This window comes from Procambarus clarkii, chromosome 76, assembly GCF_040958095.1.
Source record: "Procambarus clarkii isolate CNS0578487 chromosome 76, FALCON_Pclarkii_2.0, whole genome shotgun sequence".
NCBI lineage: Eukaryota > Metazoa > Arthropoda > Malacostraca > Decapoda > Cambaridae > Procambarus > Procambarus clarkii.
In genome coordinates, this window is record NC_091225.1 from 11,765,423 (window position 1) to 11,784,280 (window position 18,858).

General features: G+C 44.5%; 1 protein-coding gene across 1 annotated transcript in view; it reads left to right on the top strand.

The window, feature by feature from the left end:
• The window catches only part of LOC123771540 (dynein axonemal intermediate chain 1), a 312,924-nt gene that overhangs the window by 263,749 nt on the left and 30,317 nt on the right, over positions 1-18,858 (top strand). The window contains exon 14 of the mRNA XM_069313626.1: positions 8,683-8,916. Coding sequence (XP_069169727.1) covers positions 8,683-8,916 — 234 coding nt within the window. The remainder of the gene's footprint in view (positions 1-8,682; positions 8,917-18,858) is intronic.

Here is an 18,858-nt window from a genome sequence, read left to right on the forward strand (position 1 = left end):
AACGAAAGGCACCAGAACTGAGGCACAACCCAGTATGGTGCAAAGCATCAAGACGGCGAAGAGTAGAAGGAGAAGCAGACGAGTAAGCAGGGCAACCATAATCGAGCTTAGACAGGACGAGAGAGGAATGTAAAGCAAGGAGAGTGCGCCTATCTGCCCCCCAAGAAGTATGGGACAAGACCCGAAGGAGGGTAAGGGCCTTGGAGCACTCAACACGGAGGTAAGAGATATGGGGAGACCAAGACAAACGAGTGTCAAGGAATAACCCCAAAAGCTTTGCGGAAACTTTGTATTCAAGGGGATGACCATAAAGTGACAGAGGGACGAAGAACAACCCGTTTCCACGTAAATGTCATGACACAAGTCTTAGAAGTAGAGAACTTGAAGCCATGATCAGTGGCCCAAGACGACACGGCATCAATTGCAAGTTGAAGCCGGCGTTGAAGGAGAGGCGAATCATCACCCTGACAACAAAGGGTAAGATCATCGACATAGAGAGCGGAGAAGACACCAGAAGGAAGAGAGGAAAGAAGACCATTGAGGGCAACCAGAAAAAGAGTAGTGCTCAGAACACTACCCTGGGACACACCTTCGTATTGCTGAAAAGAGGGAGAGAGAGCGGTACCAAGGCGCACCCGAAAGGAACGACGAGAGAGGAAGCTGCGGAGAAAGAGAGGGAGATGAGCACGAAGGCCAAAAGAATGAAGTTGAGATAGGATATGATAACGCCAAGTGGTGTCGTAAGCCTTTTCCAGGTCAAAAAGGACGGCAACAACGGAGGTCTTCGCAGCAAAAGCAGTACGAATATAGACCTCCAAGTTCACCAGGACATCTGTCATGCTGCAGCACTTGTGGAAACCAAATTGAGAAGGGAAGAGGAGGTGATGGTGTTCCAGGAACCACATCAGACGAACGTTAACCATACGTTCAAAGAGTTTGCAGACACAACTTGTGAGAGCAATAGGGCGAAAGTCCTTAGGGGAAGTACCCAGAGACCCCGGTTTGCGAACAGGGAGGACAACGGCATCGAGCCAGTCCTCAGGGACTGACGACGACTCCCAGATCCGATTATACAGACTCAGTAAATACTGAGACGTGCTCGGAGGGAGATGGCGAAGCATCTCATAATGAATACCATCGGAGCCCGCCGCCGTAGAACCGCAGAGGGCCAGGGCAGAACGAAGTTCAGAGAGAGAGAAGGGATCATTATAGGGAAGCTGAAGATGAGTGCAGAAATCTAAAGAACGAGACTCAAGGACAGGTTTACGAAGAAGGAAAGATTGGGGAAGATGAAGACCAGAGCTAACAGAAGAAAAGTGGGAACCCAGTTCGGAAGCGACCTGCAACGGGTCCGCCACAAGAGTATCATGGAGGTGAAGGACCGGTGAAACATCGGGAACGAACTTACCCGCTATCTTGCGGTTACGCTTCCAGATCTGGGCCAGAGGGGTTTCGGACGTAATTGTTGAGACATAAGATGCCCAACATTCACGTTTAGCCGTACGGATGGCCCTACGGGCCACCGCACTCGCTTTCCGAAAGAAAAGAAAAGAATCGGTCGTCTGCCTACGGCGGTGCCTCTTCCAGGCTGCACGCTTACAGCGGACAGCCCGAGCACAGTCCGCATTCCACCAGGGAACGCACTTCCGTGGACCCCGAGAGGAAGAGCGAGGAATAGAGCGGAGGGCAGCGTTGAAGACAGTGTCATGAAAAAGGAGGAGAGCGCGAGAGAGAGGCAGAAGGGAGAGGTCAGAGAGAGCAGCACTGAGGGTAAATAGGGTCCAGTCTGCCTTAGCAAACTGCCACCTAGGGAAAGAGAGGGAAGGGCGAAAAGAGAAAAAGGAAACAAGGATGGGGAAATGATCACTTCCATGGAGGTCATCAAGAACCTGCCACGTGAAATCTAAGTAAAGAGAAGAAGAGCAGAGAGAAAGATCAAGACAAGAAAGGGCGCGAGTCCGAGAGTCCAAATGAGTGGGCTCACCAGAATTCAGAAGAGACAGGGAAGAAGAGAGGAGAAACGGCTCAAGGAGGCGACCCCGGGTATTCGTCAGAACGTCACCCCAAAGAGAATGACGACAATTGAAGTCACCCAGCAGGAGCACAGGCTCCGGCAAGGAGTCTAGGAGGTGTTTCAAATCAGGAAGAGAGAGCGGGACACTCGGGGGGAGATAAATGGAACAAACTGTGTACCATTTCCCCACAAAGATACGATCAGCAGAACAATGGAGAGGCGAAGGAAAAAGCAAAGGAACAAAGGGAACATCAGCACGAATCAAGAGAGCAGAAGAATTAGAAGCCCCAGCAATGGCTGGGGGGGGGGAGAGAAAGGAATAGCCACGAAAACGACCAGGACGAGCACCAAGCATTGGCTCCTGGAGACAGACACAAAGGGGCGAAAACCGCGAAATCAGAAGTTGGAGTTCGAGGAAATTGGCGTAATAACCTCGAACGTTCCATTGAAGAATGGACAACGACGAGAAGAGAAAGGACAAAAACAGAGAACAAGGAAGAAACAAAGGCGAAAGAGCAACAGAGCACGTTAAAGAATATCAGGGTCGGGATCAGGGTCAGCAAAGTCAGGGTTAGGGGGCATGGGTAAACTGAGCAAAGACGGAGGGAAGGAAACGGGAGAACAGATCAGAGGTGGGCGGGTGGGGTCCGGAGGAGGAGGAGGAAGAGGAGGAGACAACGGAGAGGAGCAGTCAAGGACAGCAGCAGGAAGAGAGGGAGTAGAAAGAGGGGAGCGCACCTCAGCAAGAGCAGCAACCGAAATGGAAGCAGGGGCCAAAGAAACCTCCATAGCAGGAACAGGGGGCGCAATCACTGAAACGGGAGGGGAAGGAGCAACAGAGCCAGAAGTAGGAGCTGAGGAAGAAAGCGAAGCCTTCTTACCCGCCGGGGAAGAGGAAGGAGAGGAGCCAGGCTTTCGCTTCTGACTTAGAGACCGGTGTCCCAGCAACTACGTACCGGGCAACGGATTCCAGTGTCTCAACAGAACGAGAGCACACACGACGGCCGTTAGGAGAGCGATGGACATCCGCCCGCACCGACAGGCGGTGGGGAGAGCCGATAGATGGAGGAAGAGGATGGGAAGGAGGATCGGAGGGGGACGAGGAAGAAGACACAGGAGACACGACAGACCGGTAGAAGGAAGGGGAACCCCAGACAGAGGACCAGGAGGAGGATCCTTCGGGAGAGAACCCAAAGGAACAAAGGAGGGGGCAGTGGGCGCATCAGGGTCCAAGGCCCGGAAACGGTTGTGAGTCTGAGGAAGGCGGGAAGGACGAGGAGAGGAAGAGCGCAACACGCGAGCATAAGAGATATTAGCAAAAGGCGGGAGCCGGCGAACCTGGCGTCTCGCCTCAGGAAAAGATAAACGCTCCCGGTGCTTCAAGTTGAGGACGGCTGCCTCAAGCTTGTAATGGACACACGCACGGGAGAAGGTAGGATGGGCCTCACCGCAGTTGAGGCAACGAGCCTGGGGAGAAGTGCACTTCGACTTAGTGACCTTCACTCCCACACAAAGGACAGAGAGAGACAGTCCCAGAGCAGCGGAGGGCACCATGCCCAAACCTCCAGCACTTGTTACAAAGTCGAGGAGAAGGAATATACTCCTGGACAGAGCACCTAGCACCAGCAAGAATGACAGAGGATGGAAGGGTCCTACCATCAAAGGTGATCTTCACAACGCGAAGGGGTTGACGGGGACGAGTAAACGAGTCAACCTGGAGGACAGAATGGCCTTGGGCATCAAGGATATGCCGAATATCATCGTGGCAATCCTGCAGATTCCGAACACCGGTTGCAACATGGGGCGGGAGGAGAATAGTGCCAACACTAGCATTCATCTGAACGTTCTTGGAGACCCGAACAGGGATCTCGCCAAGGCAAGATAAGGCAGCCAAGCGGGAAGCTGCATTCTGAGAAGGAGCAGCAACGACACGTGTACCGAGACGAGTGGGGTTGAAAGTAACAGACACATCCACGGAATCTACAAGATGCCGATGGAGGGAGAAATCGTCAGGAGGCGCAGAATCAAGAGGGAGGAGATCAAAGTATTTGGCCCATGAAGCAGGACCAAACAAGGCCTGATACGCATCAGCACGGGAAGGAATCGAGCGAGTGCGGTTGGGGCGCGAACGGCGTTGAGAACCCCTAGAGAGAGAGGGGTCAAAAGGCGCAGTAGTCACAATGAAAGAATTAGCCACACCAGGGGACGAAGTGGTCACCACCGGGGGCTGGAGGCTCGACCCAACCACAGAGGAGGGAGGGGAGCTGGGGGAAGAAGTCAGGACGGTCAAAGGAGGAGCAAGGTCGGGGCCCAACACAGCGGGAGCTACAGAGCCTGGTCTTTCAATACAGGCCGACTCGGGGGCTTGGTCGCCCACCCCACGAGCCTGAGAGGGTACAACGGAAACATTCAACGACATAGAGACGAAAAGTGACAAATTCACCCACGAATGTGCCCCCATACCCACCATGGAGCCACAATTAGAGGCAGGACACCCAACAGGAAGCTATCGCCGATCATGCCGGGGCCCTCTAGGGGTGCGTCGTGAGTATACGCCCCACAAACGCCACCTTAAGAACCGTCAGTCCGTCGAGATCGGGTTCAGCGACGAAAGGGGGATTGACAATAAAAGGTTCCCCTCGCTCGAGACGTTGGGTTCTACAGTTCTACGGGTGCAAGAGTATGCCTCCTCAAGCACCCGGGCGTCAAAATAGAAGAAGTCCAAAGAAATAATCCAAAACAAGCAAAAGGTCGGCAGGAAACAACAAGCAGGTAGGAGAAGAGGGGGGAGAAAAACGAAACATAAGGAAAAGGAAAAGCGATCCGGCACAATTGGAGAAGACAGCAGCAGGAGTGCAAGGCCAGAAAAGGACAGAGGACTGCCCAACGGAGCATCACACTCCGGCAGCCGTCCACCAAGCCCCCTCACGATGCCAACGGGCCGGATGGGGAGGGGGTACATGACAAAAAGGGTTGGCTCCAAAATGGACCCCTGTGGCACCCCACTCATCATATTTCTCCAGTCAGATTCATTCCCATTTATCACGACTCTTTGTTTTCTTTGTTTCAATCGTTGTTCTATTCATTCTAGTATTTTACAATTTATTCCACGAGCTTGTCTTTTCCTTGCCAGTCCTTCATGTGGAACTTTATGAAAGGCTTCAGTAAAATCCATGTATACTACATCCACCGGAAGTTCCTGGTCTGTGAAGCTGGTGACCGTTTCCAAAAATGTGAGCAAGTTTGTAAGACAGGATCTATTTCTAACAAACCCATGTTGTGTCGATTTTAATAGATTGTTCACTGAAAGATAGTGAATAATTCCCTCCCTTAGCATTCTCTCTGTGAGCTTGCAGATGTGCGGTGTCAAGCTGATTGGCCGGTAGTTCTCTGTTGAGCTCTTTCTGCCTTTTTTTTTAAATAGGGGATAACATTTGCATATTTCCAGTCTACAGGGACTACCCTTAGGTCCAGAGATTTTGCGATTTTGCTTCAGGGGCAGTGTTACGACCCTGGGTTCTCCAGTGGAAACCAGAGGTCAAAATTGAGCTATTAAACTTCCTAGTAGTACAGTTGGCGCATTTCGAATGGCAATTGTTTGTATCTTCCCTGCCAGACGTAAGACTATTATTGTTTCTCAAAGAGCATTTAAAGACTGAGCTGGGGGTTGATTATTAAATAATAACATAGGCACCAACTTTGCTTACTAATACTTTCTAATCATTCATAAAGTAACAATACGTTGCATAGGGGAAGATCTTTAATGTGCTTAGCTGCACGATCAATTAGGCTCCATCCGGCACCATGACATGAGGGAGGCAGCTGGTCGCTAGCTCGCTCTTCTCTCTGGCTGGTGTCGTGGGGATAAGACCTACTCTGTGGCTGCACCCCTACTCTCCTCCCTTCTCCTCTTACTTATTTCCCTTACCTGAAGTTCCTGTATCCTTAAGCTAAGTACGGGGCATTAGTAAGTGTACCTACTCTGGTAGTAACTATTGGTGAGACCTGGGGTTAGTATTTGCCAGTGTTTTTGTTTACCCTAAGAGTTGTGTTTTGTATTAGGGTACCACATGGTCTCACTACCCTAAGCTGCATCCAGCTTCAGTGCTTATCCAGTAGTACTTTACCCTAGCTTGTTATTAGTGTAAACCTTGTATCCTGTCTATGTGGACCAAGGCTTTTAACGTAAGATAGTGTGGTAAAGTTATTATTATTATTGTTATTGGTGTGAGTGTATATGGGGGGTTGTTAAGGGGTTAATAAATAAGTACATGAATTACAGAGTATCTCTTCTTCCAAGGTGGGAGCGCAGTGATCAACCCTTAGACTAACATATATGGTCTTGTAGCAAGTTATTACTACTGTGGATAGTTTATTTTGGGGGCCGGGCCTTTTAGCTCTCCCATATTTGATACTCTTGTCTTCTAACTACCTTTACCCCTTAATAGTACCAGTACCCCATAGAAGCCCCACTCATATCAGTTGTAACAGGCAGGCATGGTTCTTCTGTCAGTTCTTTAAAGACTTTGAATTAAATTCCATCCACATCATGGGCTTTTGGGTCTTTTAGTTTCTTAATGTTCTTCCTGATTATGTCACATGTTATGGTTATATTCCAAAATTCCTTCTCCACCTCTCCTTCAGACATGTGTGTGGGTGATGGGATGTCATCTAACCTATATTGTGTGAACACCGATGTAAAATATTAATTTAGTGTTTGGTGCCTGTTTGTCATCTATTATTACTTGGTTAGTCTCATCTATTATAGGTCCTACCAAGTCCTTTGTTTTGGTTTTACTTCTAATATAGGCATAGAACAACTTTGGATCATTCTTTATGTTTTGGGAAAGTTGTCTTTCGTAGTTTCTTTTGGCTGATCTGCATTCTGAGTGCCCTTTTGAGTTTAGTTTAGTGCCCTTTTTGTATAACTCATTATAAATGATGTCCATCGAGGATTTATATGCTCTCCAGCGATTCCTCTTGGTTACCAGTGCTCGTGTCATCCATCGAGTTCCCTTTCTCCTGTTGCCACATATTTTTGAACGAGTTCCGTGATGACCTTGAAATTTTGGCATGATGCTTCTATGCCATGTTCACCCTCTCCCTCCAGGAGATGTGTTGTAGTTCCTCTCTCTCATTCCTTGATAGTCACCTCGCTGGTAATGTAGACATTCTTCATCATGAATCTTTATGTGGGTTCCTGTATTTGTTGTCCATCTTAAAATATGGACAAGTGTAAGTGCCTCTTCTGTCTCCTCACTTAGTGCAAGTGTCTCTTCTGTATCCTCACTTGGCCCCAGACATCACTCGGTACCCTTACTCAAATCTCTGAATATGTTAGATATTAAGTCACTGCACATTCTCTCTTGTGTATTATACATATATAAAACGCTGAACTGTAATGCCAATCCTGACCTCAAAAGCTTCATTGAAGGTTGTAACAGAACCCATGAGCACCACACCAGAAATAAATACAGTTTCGATATACCTAGAGTACGACTTAATCAAACTAGAAATGCTCTACAAATCAAGGGACCCAGAATATGGAATGACCTTCCCAACCATGTTAAAGACTGTACCTCTCTCAACCAGTTTAAGATAAAAACTAAACACTACCTAATAAATTCCCTGTAACCTACCTCACTCCTCTATTGTCAACCCATGTCTTTTTTTTTTTTTTTTTTTTTTTTTTTTTTTTTTTTTTTTTTTTTTTTTTAAATCAACACTGTCAACCTATTGTATTTGTGCTGCTTTTTCAGTCATGTTCCCCCTATTTTTTATCTTTATTTGTATTTGTTCTCAACACTTTTTATTCTTTATGCTCAATTAGTATTAAGTTCTAGATATTAATGTTTTTCTTGCCCGAAACGCATTGCGTAATAGTGGCTTTAGGCATTGTATGTACTAGCTCTATCTATATATCAATCCATTAATGTAACATCACTTGTATGTATGTACCTTACCTGAATAAACATATTTATTTATTTATTTATTTTACTTAGTGTAAGTGTCTCTTCTGTCTCATCACTTAGTGTGTCTCTTCTGCCTCATCACTTAGTGTAAGTGTCTCTTCTGTCTCATCACTTAGTGAAAGTGTCTCTTCTGTCTCATCACTTAGTGTAAGTGTCTCTTCTGTCTCATCACTTAGTGTAAGTGTCTCTTCTGTCTCATCACTTAGTGTAAGTGTCTCTTCTGTCTCATCACTTAGTGAAAGTGTCTCTTCTGTCTCATCACTTAGTGAAAGTGTCTCTTCTGTCTCATCACTTAGTGAAAGTGTCTCTTCTGTCTCATCACTTAGTGTAAGTGTCTCTTCTGTCTCATCACTTAGTGTGTCTCTTCTGCCTCCTCACTTAGTGAAAGTGTCTCTTCTGTCTCATCACTTAGTGTAAGTGTCTCTTCTGTCTCATCACTTAGTGTAAGTGCTACTTGTCTCTCCTCACTATGTTGCTCGTGTTTTCTAAGTCAATGAAAAAGTTTCTATAGTCACCATCACTGACAGTGTTGTTAGTCACCATCACTGACAGTGATGTTAGTCACCATCACTGACAGTGATGTTAGTCACCATCACTGACAGTGTTGCCACAGTCACCATCACTGACAGTGTTGCCACAGTCACCATCACTGACAGTGTTGCCACAGTCACCATTACTGACAGTGTTGTGTTGCAGGTCACCGCTGGTGACGCTGGACCTGGGGGTGGGGGTCGCTGGGGCGGCCTGGTCCCCCTACACCAGCACGGTGCTGGTGGCGGTGACGGAGGAGTGTCGGGTCCACGTCTACGACCTCTTCCTCCGTCAGTGTCGTCCACTCTGTCTCCAGAACCTGTCCCAGCGCCGGCGAGTCTCCGCTTCCTGTCTCGCCTTCAGCCCCTTCTACCCCGTCGTGTCCGTCGGCGGTGACAGGTTGGTGCCCTCTCTCTCACCTCCCACCTTCATGTCACTATAAGTAGACAGACAACGTTTTAACTAATAGATCACGTAGATACATTTCTGCTATATCTTTATCTTCAGAATAAAAGATCTGTCTGGTCAAAGTAGGCCAGATGTGTGGAGTATGTATGGGCCATTGGCCTGAATCGGCCTAAGTGCCAGGCTTTAAGAAATTTCGTCATATTAGATCTCTGATCAAAGTATGCAGAAAAATCATGTGAGATCATCACCATGTGCGAATCTAGCAGGTAGTGGATGGGTCCTCACGCCCAATTTATACTAAATGAATGGGGTTAGGGGCTGGAACCTGAACAACTCAAGTTTTTATTTTATTTTTTATTTTTACATGCAAAGCATGCAATTTAAATACAATAAAAACAACACAGAATACAGAACAGAACAAAATAAGACAATAGACCACCGGCCAGAAGGGCCGACAGCATAGCACAACAAAACACAAACACGATAAATGCATAGAAAAATACAGCATACATCAAGGCACAAAAGATAATACAATGGCAAACTAGCAATCACAGTAACATCACAAAACAAAACCTGCATAAAACAAAACATACATCAAGAGGCATAACAGGAAACATAACAGGACAATCATAATACATTCCAAACAAAACATAAAGAACAAACACGTACAACAGGTAAAGCAATATGAAAACACCAGGTCAAACGTACAGCACAGAAACAATACAGGAATAAAAACACTCACACCAAACCGTCCGCCCCGTAACAAAGGGCGAGGCCAAAAGAAACAATAATAATAAACAAGCAAACCATGCAAACAAGAAAACAAAACAGGTACAAACACAACAACATACATGCACTGGCCTGAAGGACCGAGAAGAAAACACAACATAAAGTACAACAAGAAACATGCTGGAACTGAAGTTTTTTTTTTTTTTTTTTTTTTTTTTTACTTTTATGTTTACATGCAAAGCATGCACCTGAAATACAATAAAAACACAGAAAACATAACAGAACAAAATAAAACAAGAGACCACCGGCCAGAAGGGCCGACAGCAGAGTACAACAAAACACAAACATGATAAACTCATAGAAAAATACAGCACACATCAAGACACTAAACATTATACAATGGCAAACAAGCAAGCACAGTAACAACTCAAAACAAAAAACACTAAATAAAACAAAATATACCTATACTATCCGCCCCACAACCAAAGGGCGAGGCCAAAATAAACAATAATAAGAATCAAACAAACCAAACACAATAACATACATGCACTGGCCTGAAGGACCGAGAATAAAACACAAAACAAGACAACACGCACAGCACCTAACAAGCCATGAATAACAACAAAAACAACAACTACGGTAAGTGTACATGCAGGCCCGTGAGCCTGTCCGGTGGGAACCGCACATTGAACGCCTCCCAAAGCAGCCACGTCGTCCAGGAGGCTCGACCCAACACCGGGGGCGCCATGCGGACCGGAACCCCGGCAACAAACACCCACAGACATGGAACCCACATGGTGTCCCTCCGGACGCGAGTAACCGCCACCCTATCCCATAAACTCGGAACCCGTCCATCAGAAAAATCCTCTGGCCGGGCAAGCAGCAGGAACTCGGCAACCCGGGCCTCCAGGTCCGCAAAGCACAACACCGCAGGAGGGGGCTCGACAGAGGGCATCACCACAGAGGCATCAGCGTCCACGAGCACACCACCAGACGACTGCAGGGAATCATGGCGGGGCGGATCCTTACGTAAAGTCACCACCAGGCAACGCCCAGCACCAGCATCCGCACCATCCCTGACAGCAGAAGCCACCACAACCTATAGCGGAGAGCCCCCGGACGGGGAAGAAACAGGAGACACACCCGAGACACGGGCATCAGCACCAGCAGGCACATGAACCTCCGCCACCACCACCCGTGGAGACAACGACTCAGCCGGATCCACGCCGTCAACACTAGAAGACCCACAGTCACCGAAGTCCTCAACATCAGCCCTGGCCGTAGACGAACGCCTGGAACGTTTGGGCTCCGGCCGGATATCGTCAGAGCCGGAAGCGGACCCAGAAACACGGGCACCACCAGCCGGACGAACCGACGCCCGACGCAGAACGGCAGCAGCCTCTACCACAGGGGGAACCGGACCACACACAGCAGGAGGCACCGCAGCCACCCCATCACCCAGCACAGACGGCGAGGGTGCAGGGACCAGGACAGACGCAGCAGAGGAAGAACCGGAAGACGAGGGGCCCGAGCAGCTGTCAGACGGAAGAGGCTCAGGAACGGCAGACGGAAGAGGCTCAGGAACACCAGCCGGAACAGGCGGAGCACCAGGTGAGGACACAACCACCGGAGGAGAGGTGACAACAGGGGGCGCAACAGGCGGAGCAACAGCTGAAACAGAGGGCACCTCCACAGCCGAAGAGACGTCCACATCCACCGAATCATCCCCCACAGGAAGTGGCGGAAAATCCTCCTCACTGAAGAGATTCACTGGTGCCACGGCAGGCGCAGAACAGGCAGCAGCCTGATGGCCCAAAAGACCACAACGATAACATGTCCGCAGCTGGCGGGCGTAAAACACCCGAACGTTGTACCCCATAAGGCGCACAGAGGACGGAATATCCTCCCAGAGTCTCATGCCCAGGGTGCGAATGTTAGACCTCACCCTTAAGAGGACTAGAAGACACCACGTTCACCCTCACACTAACTACCGCGCCAAACCGGCCGAAATACCGCCGTAGCAGAGCCTCTGGAAACTCCAAGGGAGCCCCATGCACACTGATGTAAGTAAGTGCACCACTTCTATCAGAGAGGGTTACAGTGCCCGCACCATCCGGCAGGGGTAGTGTCCGCCCCTCGTATCGCCGGAGAAAATCGCGATACGCCACCTCCCCTGTGAACTTCACAATCGCCCTACGGGCCGTTACCAACTCGACCCCATAAATCTCAAAAAACAGGGACAGAGAACATATCACAAGCCAGCGCAATCTCCGGGTAACCAGCCCGCACAGAGAACTCTAGTCCCACAGACTGAGCCCGGACGACAGGGGATAGAAGGACCCCCATCGTAACGCCACGTCAGCACAGGCGGGCAGAGACACACCCGCCCCCAACCGGCCGAAACTGAAAAACAACCCCAACTGCTGGAGCGCCGAAGCAACACGTCTGTCCCCTACCGAAGCTAGGGCCTGAACAACTCAAGTTGTTGTAATAGGGGCCAGCCATTAACCTCTATTTACTGGTTAAATGCTGGTCGTTATTAAGTAAAATATTCAGAAACCAGAGTTCTACTGTGTAACCTCCTTAAGATCTAAGAACGTTCGACCGTTTAGATATCATAGCTCGAGGATAATGTACCCTTCTATGCTACACTGCAAAGCCTCTGAAAACGCCGCCACCACCTGCTACCCGCTGAGTAATTCCCCCAATTGACGGTGAAGCAGGATACCATCAATTAGGTATAAACACCGTAAATGGATCCCCAGTTATCGGAAAAAGCGGGATAAGATTTATGTTAAGTGTGGAGATTAAATCAAAGTACAAAGGGATCATCTTATGTAATAAATAAATGCTTGCTGGCTTGCAGGGGGAGTCCTAGTTTCAAGCACGGGACTTAAGATCAACAACAATAAGAAATAACCGTTGGGGGAAATTCCACTAAACACCATAAATTCTATAAAAGATTTATTAAAACAAAGATTAATTAAATTTTAATACACTTTCGCGCAGCGGTGGCGCCAGACATCGTTACCAAGTTTTCTCTCGTGTCCGCATAAGTGACTCCGTCTGGAGTCTCGAGCAAAAAATATTTGTATAAATTCCAATTTCTGTTCGATCTACTTGGGGATAGTTTACAAATGTTCGTCATGAAATTTACGTTTTCTCTAATAGCCGAAGAGCTTATTTGGGAGAACGGCATGGCATTGAATCATCGTGGTAAAACAATTGTATTATTGACACGACGAGTATAATCGACGTAGTTTTTTATTTGTTGCCGGTCAAACGCATCCTTATGTGACGTTTTATACTTATGTTCTTCTAGAACATTCTATCACGAACACATTGGTACAAAAATGAAATACGTACATCGAAAATTAATGTCAGGACAGTGAATTGAATATACACTTTTCAATGCAGGTTTCGCCGATATGCCGCCACGGGTAACACTTGGGCCACATCCCACACTGTTGTGGGTGGGCTGCGACATTGATTCTAGATTTATATGCATATGTCCGCGTAGGGAATTTTATTGCGATTTCAGTGATATCAAAATTAACGCTGTAGGACAAGTGTGGAGTTGACAACCCTGAAGATAGTAGAAACATTTCGTTGCTGTCTGGCGTTCACGGCTAGTGATCGACGTAGTTTTTTATTTGGTGCTGATCTAACTTATGTTTTGGTGACATTTTATACTTATGTTCTTCTAGAACATTCTATTGCGAACACATTGGTCCAAAAATGAAATACGTACATCGAAAATTAACGTCAGGACAATGACAAGAGTATACACTTTTAAGTGTTGCCGCTCGATCGCCGGAAACGCCGCACGCACAAGGGGCAAGTTTTTTTCCACTGCGCCAAGTGCGCGAAAGTGGTGGAAAGGATGCCGGTGGAAAGAAGCGGCATCATCCAGACACCCAGGCATCACCCATTGAAAATAATGACAAAATTCCTACGGCCCATCTGAACAGTCCTTAAATTTAAAATCTTCCTAACTGAGGCAAAAATACAGAAATAATGTGGACTCTACACTGTACTAAAACTTCAGACACAGATACCTAAAAATATTACAGCCAGACCTCGATGGCCTGGCCCGGCTCCAGAGAGAGATGTTGACCCCCGTTAATACACAGCCCACACTGACCTGGACCTAGATTCAGGAAGCTCTGTGTATTTCTTCGTAAGTGGGTTTGCTACGAAGGTTCCTAAGTGCGCCCTAAGATGATGCTTAGGCGCGATTCAATAAGGTCCACTTAGGAAGAAAATTGTTGGTTCACCTGCGTGCCGATAGAGGTCACTACTGTGTTTCGTTTGGCCAATCAGAGAGCAGCAACATTCTTCATATTGAAGATTTAGCGCTGGTTTATCGGAGCTCTACTGCCTCCTATTTACGTCGAATTTTCTTTTAAAATTAGTATATTTCGAAGTAAAACAATGTTTTTTCAACTTCTACAGCCAGCACCGACATTGTAGTAAACAAATATGTTACATTTGTTGTTTACCTATGTAATTCTAAGAGATACTGTTTAGCTGTCCTTGTTGCTCGGAAGATGCGCTGACAATTATTGTATATATTTACTGAATTTACCCAAGGGCCACTAACTATCTAGTGGCCTCGAAGAGGACAGAAAGCCGGCGGCTTGTTAAAGGGCCCGCCAATTGTCTTAATGATATTTTTTAGCTGCAATTTGGCATTTACGGCTTCAGCGGGTAGGTGGTTCCATGGATTTATAGCCCTCTTGGTGGAAAAAAACATCTGTTTTCAGTCCTACTTGAGAGAACATACTCTCCAACACTATATCTGTGATTGTCCTGTTATCAGTGACTTCATACCAAATGGTATGAGGTATTTTGAGCTCTGTAATTACTTCATACACTCAGGAATATTGGAAGATATTCTTGTGCTGCACCCAGATTTTGCCAGTGAAGGCTAATAGATTAGCATTAAGTATTTTGTTCTCTCCTAATTCCATGTATGACTGGCCATCCTGTGAGGTGAGGATGTTGGATGAGCTTGTAGCTGGTTTTTGATCTACACTGTGTGGTCCTTTATACAGAATAGGGAAGCAGCACATTGCTCTGTATACCTAAACATGTTTAAAAATACATTGTTTGAGAGGAGTCTGGTAGAAACTAGTAAGAGTAATTATAATATAATGTTTCCATGATTCAGTGCTTACCTCTTGTGAAAATTGCTTAGAGTTGTTTAGTCAGAGTTGATTTGTTTTTTGTATTGAGGCTGGTATTTTCTAAATTGATTCCATGTACAGTATGTCTAACCATCCTGTGAGATGGGAGTATTAGATAAACTTATAGCTAGTTTTTTATCTACACTGTGTAATATTCCATATAGAATAGGGTAGTAGTACATTGCTGTGTATACTTAATCTTCTTAATAAAAAAATCAGTAATAAAGATTTTAAATTATAGTTTGTATTATTACAAATTCAGTACTGTATTATCCTTATTAAATCATGTTGACCATGGATCATTAAGATCTCATGTTGATATGTAATGTCATATTTCTTTTGAACTGCTAATCCATGCTAATCATTCATTAAATTGTGCATTATGTCTCAATTTTTCACTTCCTTGGATATACTGTACAGTACAAAAAGATAGGATAAAAATAAACCAGTAATATTTCTTTCATTATATTTTTCATTTAAATAACTGCATCAATATTTTTACAGCTGACAGGATTTGTTAAAAAAAAATTTGGTTTATTGTTACACACAATGGTGCTACATAGCCTTCCCAGCTTGGTGCCTTCTTTTAATACTTACTGATTAAAAAATAAATAATAAATACATTTTATTCAGGAAAAGTACATACAGTTGATTTACAAACATAATGTTGGATTTATAGACAGAGCTAGTACATACAATACCAAAAGCCACTAATACTCATAGAAATTTCGGGCAAGGTGTGGGGGAAAAAACACAGACTAAAACTTAATAGTAATCGGGATTAGGTATAAATTGTGTTGAAAGAAGGAATAAAAAATACAAAAAGGGGGGTTAACATAGCATAAATCAGCAATTGCACATGTTGGTGAACAGCGTTGTTTAAAAAATAGCAAGACATGGGTTGACATTTAGGAGGTAAGTTAGGTTACATGGAGTTAATTAGGCAGTACTTGGCTTAACTCTTAAACTCGTTGAGAGAGGTACAGCCTTTGACATGATTCGGGAGGTCATTCCACATTCTGGGTCCCTTGATTTGTAGAGCATTTCCAGTTTGGTTACACACAGCCAAATTGTGTAACAGGAAGAGGTCTTGGACACAAATTTGTTCCATGCTAAATGTATAGGAATCAGCTGAGTATTCCTCAAATAAAATAAGTTGCCTCAGCTTATAAGGTAAATAAAATAAGCATTTCTCAAATAAGTAGCTGTCTCACCTCACTGCCTTACTGCTACATAGTCTTCCCGGCATGGTGCCTTCTTTTGATAATTACTTGTTCCACACCCAAATTGTATAACAGGAAGAGGTCTTGGACCCCTACTTCCCTCTCTCTTTTTTAATAATCTATATAGTCATAATTATAGCTTTAAGTATTCAATGAATAAAGTTTTTGACATTTTTACCCTTCTCCTTACCTAACATCATTTGTGCAGCATATTTTTATTTTATGTCTCACCCAGATTTAATTTCAAAATAAAACCAAACTAAATAAATTATAAATGGGTATGTATAGCTAAGGTACACCCTTACTACTAGGTGAACAGGGGCATTTGGTGATAGTAAATGATCCCATCAGGCAGGGCTCATCACCTTCTCTCATATTTCATGTTCACCAGTGTTTATTTACTTAATAACTACGGGTATAATATCTTGCTATTATAAAACTAATTCTACTATCATCAAACACATATTTACTTCAAGTTTCAAGCAGAGAATGCATATATAACTAACACGAAGGACTCCTCTTCACTAGATTCACCAGCTATAATATTTTGGTCATGTTCCACTATCATAAATCGATCCCAGTATTATGTAGTAGAGAAAAAATGACTTATATCCAGTTTACGTAAAGCTACGAGTGGTCGAACCCACACTTAAATCCCGGAATGAACTTACGAAGGTTTTTCCCCTTAGGGTAGTTACTTGAATACGGACGTAGCCGCCACGAAGGCGCTAAGAGGGAAATCGTTCTTAGCTAAGAGGAAAAACCTTCGTAAGTACCTTCCTAAATCCGGCCCCAGGTTCTCTCAAGGTCCGACTGACCTAGGCTAGTTGCCAAATTAATCTTTGAAGAAGATTACTAACTAAAATCCTGTATGCGTCCCTTGAAGATGACTTATTATCCCAAAACAATTGGGAATAATCTAGATACGAGAACCAGGCTAATTACAATATTCAATAGCCTTTGCATTTCACTAATTTTACAGGAATTAACAAACAAGTTAGTAGGTACCTATTTTCCAGTGACGAAATATGTCTTACCTATTTTCAGATCTTACTGAACTCAAATGTTTATTTGATAACCTACAAGACTTATTCTTTATTCACATTTGACGTTAATTTTAACATAAGTACTTAACCACGATTGATATTTTCTACTAATTCTGTAATACCTTTCATTATTCTCCTTGTCGAATGACTCGACACAAGGGCGAGTGACGCTACCGTTCCTTACATGAGTCTAATTCCTTGGGGAAGGGATTAGGCTAGCCTGCCAGTCAGGTCACTACCAACTTTTAATGTTAAATCTGTGATCTTTCTATAGTCCTTTCACACAGTCCTACTGTTACATTCTCTTAAAGTCAATTGGTAAGTTAAATAGATGGGCAATACTGCAGAATGAGCAATGGTATTTAAGAGGCACGTGTATAAAAATAAATTAATGTATTCAACAAACTTTTTGTCAGTCACAATTACTTTATCACACACTGTCACATAGACGGTTAATAATCAATGATAATTAAATCAAATACAATTTACTACTCAAATAATCAAAGATAAACAATTACGTTAACTACTGTCACATAGACAGTTAACAAACCAACAGTTACGTTAATGACACTATCACACAGGCAAGTGTCCGAACAGTCATAATCAAATCACTTCGCTAATTACATTACAACAACAACAACAATACAATTTTATTTAGGTAAGGTACATACATACAATAAATATTTACAAGGATTGTTTGACTTATAGGTATAGCTAGTACATACAATGCCTAAAGCCACTATTACGCAAAGCGTTTCGGGCATGATAAACTTAAATGACAAGCTTAATACTAATTGAGCATAATGAGTAGAATGAAAACAAGAAATGAAAACATAGATGAAAAAGCAGCACAAATACAATTATGTCGACAAACAGCGCTCTTTAAAGAAAAAAAAACAGACATTGGTTGACAATAGAAGGGTAAGGTAGGTTACAGGGAATTTATTAGGTATAGCTTCGCTTTTGACTTAAACTGGTTGAGAGAGGTACAGTCTTTAGCATGGGGTGGAAGGTCATTCCACATTCTGGGCCCCTTGATTTGTAGAGCATTTCTAGTTCGATTAAGTCGTACTCTAGGAATATCAAAACTGTATTTATTTCTGGTGTGATGCTCATGGGTTCTGATACAACCTTCTATGAAGCTTTTGAGATCAGGATTGGCATTATAGTTTAGCGTTTTATACATGTATAATACACATGAGAGAATGTGCAGTGACTTAATGTCTAACATATTCAGAGATTTAAGTAGGGGTACCGAGTGATGTCTGGGGCCAGAATTGGATATTGTCCTAATAGCAGCTTTGTGTTGAGTAATTAGAGGACGTAAGTGATTTTGGGTAGTAGAGCCCCAAGCACAAATACCATAGTTGAGATATGGATAGATAAGGGAGTAATAGAGAGTCACCAGAGCAGGGCGTGGTACATAATATCTGATCTTAGAAAGAATGCCCACAGTTTTTGAAACTTTTTTTGATATGTTTAGAATGTGTCCCTGGAAATTAAGCTTGTGGTCAATGAGAATGCCAAGGAATTTGCCATCTAATTTGTTACAAATTTGGGTATTGTTTATTTTGAGATTTATTTGATTAGAGGATTTATTGCCAAACAGAATATAAAAGGTTTTGTCAATGTTAAGGGTGAGTTTGTTGGCAGTTAGCCAAAGATGGACTTTATTTAGCTCAGTATTTACTGTGGCATTTAGAGCAAGGGGATCAGGACTGGAGTAAATGAAGGTTGTGTCGTCAG